We start from the raw sequence: 2,623 nt of genomic DNA on the forward strand, positions 1-2,623 counted from the left end.
TGAGACTGTGTACAATATAGTGACATTGTGAACGAGAGAGAGAGCTCGTAAGATTGTGTATGAGAGAGAGAGAGAGACAGAGAGATAGTGAAATTGCGCATGACAGAGGGAGAGTGAAACTGTGTATGAGAGGGAGAGAGATAGTGAGGTTATTGATGAGAGATGGAGAGATACTGACATTGTGGAGGGAGGGAGACCATTTTCACTCAGTGTGGAATGCCCTGCCTGGAAATTTGGTGGACATGCAGGATGCTGGACGAACCCAGCCAGCCAGGCAGCATCAGGAGGTGGAGAAGTCAACATTCCGGGTGTAAACCTTCTTCAGGACTGGGGCTGGGTGTAAGGGGAGCTGCAGATAAAGAGCGAGGAGCGTGTTGGGGGAGGGGGAAGGCAGGGTGATGAGGTAGAGATAGGAGACCACAGGTGGAGGGGAATACATGGTTGGTTGATGGGAGGAAGAGGCCGGTTCAATAGAAGCATTAAAGAAAGGAATTGGATGGATATTTAAATAAAAACATGGTGTGAGGGTCAGGTAGGCAAAAGGCCTATTATGCTTCTTTATGCTTCATCCACACAACATTGACCCAATGGCCTTTTCTCTGCACTTTAACAATTCTGTGATTCCTTTGAATGGTGTAAGTGTGCCATTGGCCTCTTCCACTTTGACGTCTCTGGCTGCTAGCGGGAATGTGACTGGGCTCGTCACCTGTGGAGACACAGTTTTGAATCTCATTGTGGTGGCTGGTGGAACCCGATTCATAAATCTGTAAGTTGGTGTGAGAAATGCTGACAACAATGATTGTCATAAAAGCCCATCCAATTCCCTCATGTCCTGCAGGGAAAGATAACCGGCACCCTTATCTAGTCTGGGCCTACTCATGTTCTCGGCCCATAGCAACATGGCTGACTCTCAGCTGTCCTCTGAGTCGGCCTGAGCAAGCCACTGGTGGCTCAGTGGTTAGCACTGCTGCCTCATGGGACCTGGGTTCGATCCCAGCCTCGGGTGACTGTCTGTGTGGAGTTTGCGCGTTCTCCCCGTCTGTGTGGGGTTTCCTCCAGGTGCTCCGGTTTCCTCCCACAATCCAAAGATGTGCAGGTTAGGGTGGATTGGCTGTGCTAAATTGTCCCATAGTGCCCAGGGATGTGCAGGTTAGGGTGGATTGGCCGTGCTAAATTGCCCCATAGTGCCCAGGGATGTCAGGGGTAAATGTAGAGTAATAGGGTAGGGGAATGGGTCTGGGTGGGCTACTCGTTGGAGTGGCTGGGTTGGACTTGTTCAGCCGAATGGCCTGTTTTCATACTTCGGGATTCGGTTCCATTCTAATGTATTTTATTCAGTCGAAATGTAGCTATGTCAGAGGAGAACTTCGGGGGAGGTGAGGAGGAGGAAGGGTTTGAGATGGGACTGTTAGTCAGGAAAATGGGTGGACTATTGGTGTATGGACCGAATGGACCCTGTGCTGCATACTGACGTGAGGAATGTTGACGTGGTCCTGGTATCACTGACCTTTGGACTCCCTCGATTGTAAAAGCTCCAGCACGACATGGGAGGACAAAAGAACAGTCAGGCTATTAGCGAGAGAGGAATTCAGCCCTGCAAACCTGACCATGAAGGAAGAGATTAAGTCGGATTGCCGGGCATGGGTCCCAGAGACAAGGGCAGGCCGATTTCATCCGGAGGGCTCAGGCTTCCTGGATAAACATTCCAGCTTCTACACCAGGCTGGAGGAGAGAGAGGCCGAAGGGGACCCTGCCGTTGGGGCTGAGGGACTGAGTTCCTGGAGAAGTGACAGCCCGCTCTGGCCAGAGCCCCACGCGGATGCCAGGCCTCAACCGAGGGGCCGGAGCAAGAGGGAAGGGCGTCCCAGGCCGCACGGAGACGGGGGCGATCCCGGCGAGGGGGTGCCACCCGCTGCCACCCACAGGAACAAGGGGGCAAAGAGGGCCGGCCGCAAACATGGTGCCAGCACCAGCCACACCGCCGTTCTGAGCGACGACCACCAACTGCTACTGAAAGGTCACGGCAAACGGAGGGAACACAACGCTGGCACCAAGAGGAAGAACAAGATGCTGAGGAAATACAGAGAGGTATGCGGCTGAAACCAGACAAGTGTGTATCTGGCAGGCATAGGTGTGGAGCATGTATATTCATGGGTTTAAACCTGGTGGGTGTATATCTGGTAGATGTATATCTGGTGGGTGTAAAACTGGACAGAGTGTATCTGGAGAATCTAATTCTGATGGGCGTATATGCGACAGGTAGACATTTGGTGGGTGTGTATCTGATGTGTGTATACCTGGTGGGTATAAATCTAGTTGGCAGATATCTGAAAGGTGTATCCCTGTTGGGTGTATACCTGACAGGTGTATATCTAGTCAGTGTACAACTGGTGGGTGTGAATCTGGGGGTCCATACCCTGAGAACATATATCTAATATGTGCATGACTGGTGGCTGTGTACTTGGTTGTTGTAAACATGGTATATCTGGCGGATGTATATCAGGTGGCTGTGTATCTGGTGGGTATGTATCTGGTGGGTGTGTATGTGGTGGGTGTGTATCTGGTGGGTGTGTATCTGGTGATTGTATATATGGTGGGTGTATAACTTTTGAGTATATATCTG

At 51.3% G+C, this 2,623-nt stretch overlaps 1 protein-coding gene across 1 annotated transcript in view; it reads left to right on the forward strand.

Moving 5' to 3' along the window:
- The first annotated feature begins 1,506 nt into the window (after positions 1–1,506).
- sb:cb1058 (uncharacterized protein LOC394209 homolog) overlaps positions 1,507–2,623 on the forward strand; it is a 7,063-nt gene continuing 5,946 nt past the window's right edge. The window contains exon 1 of the mRNA XM_043686726.1: positions 1,507–2,088. Coding sequence (XP_043542661.1) covers positions 1,609–2,088 — 480 coding nt within the window. The 5' untranslated portion in view covers positions 1,507–1,608. The remainder of the gene's footprint in view (positions 2,089–2,623) is intronic.

This window comes from Chiloscyllium plagiosum, unplaced genomic scaffold (genome assembly GCF_004010195.1).
Source record: "Chiloscyllium plagiosum isolate BGI_BamShark_2017 unplaced genomic scaffold, ASM401019v2 scaf_5241, whole genome shotgun sequence".
In the NCBI taxonomy this organism is placed as follows: Eukaryota; Metazoa; Chordata; class Chondrichthyes; order Orectolobiformes; family Hemiscylliidae; genus Chiloscyllium; species Chiloscyllium plagiosum.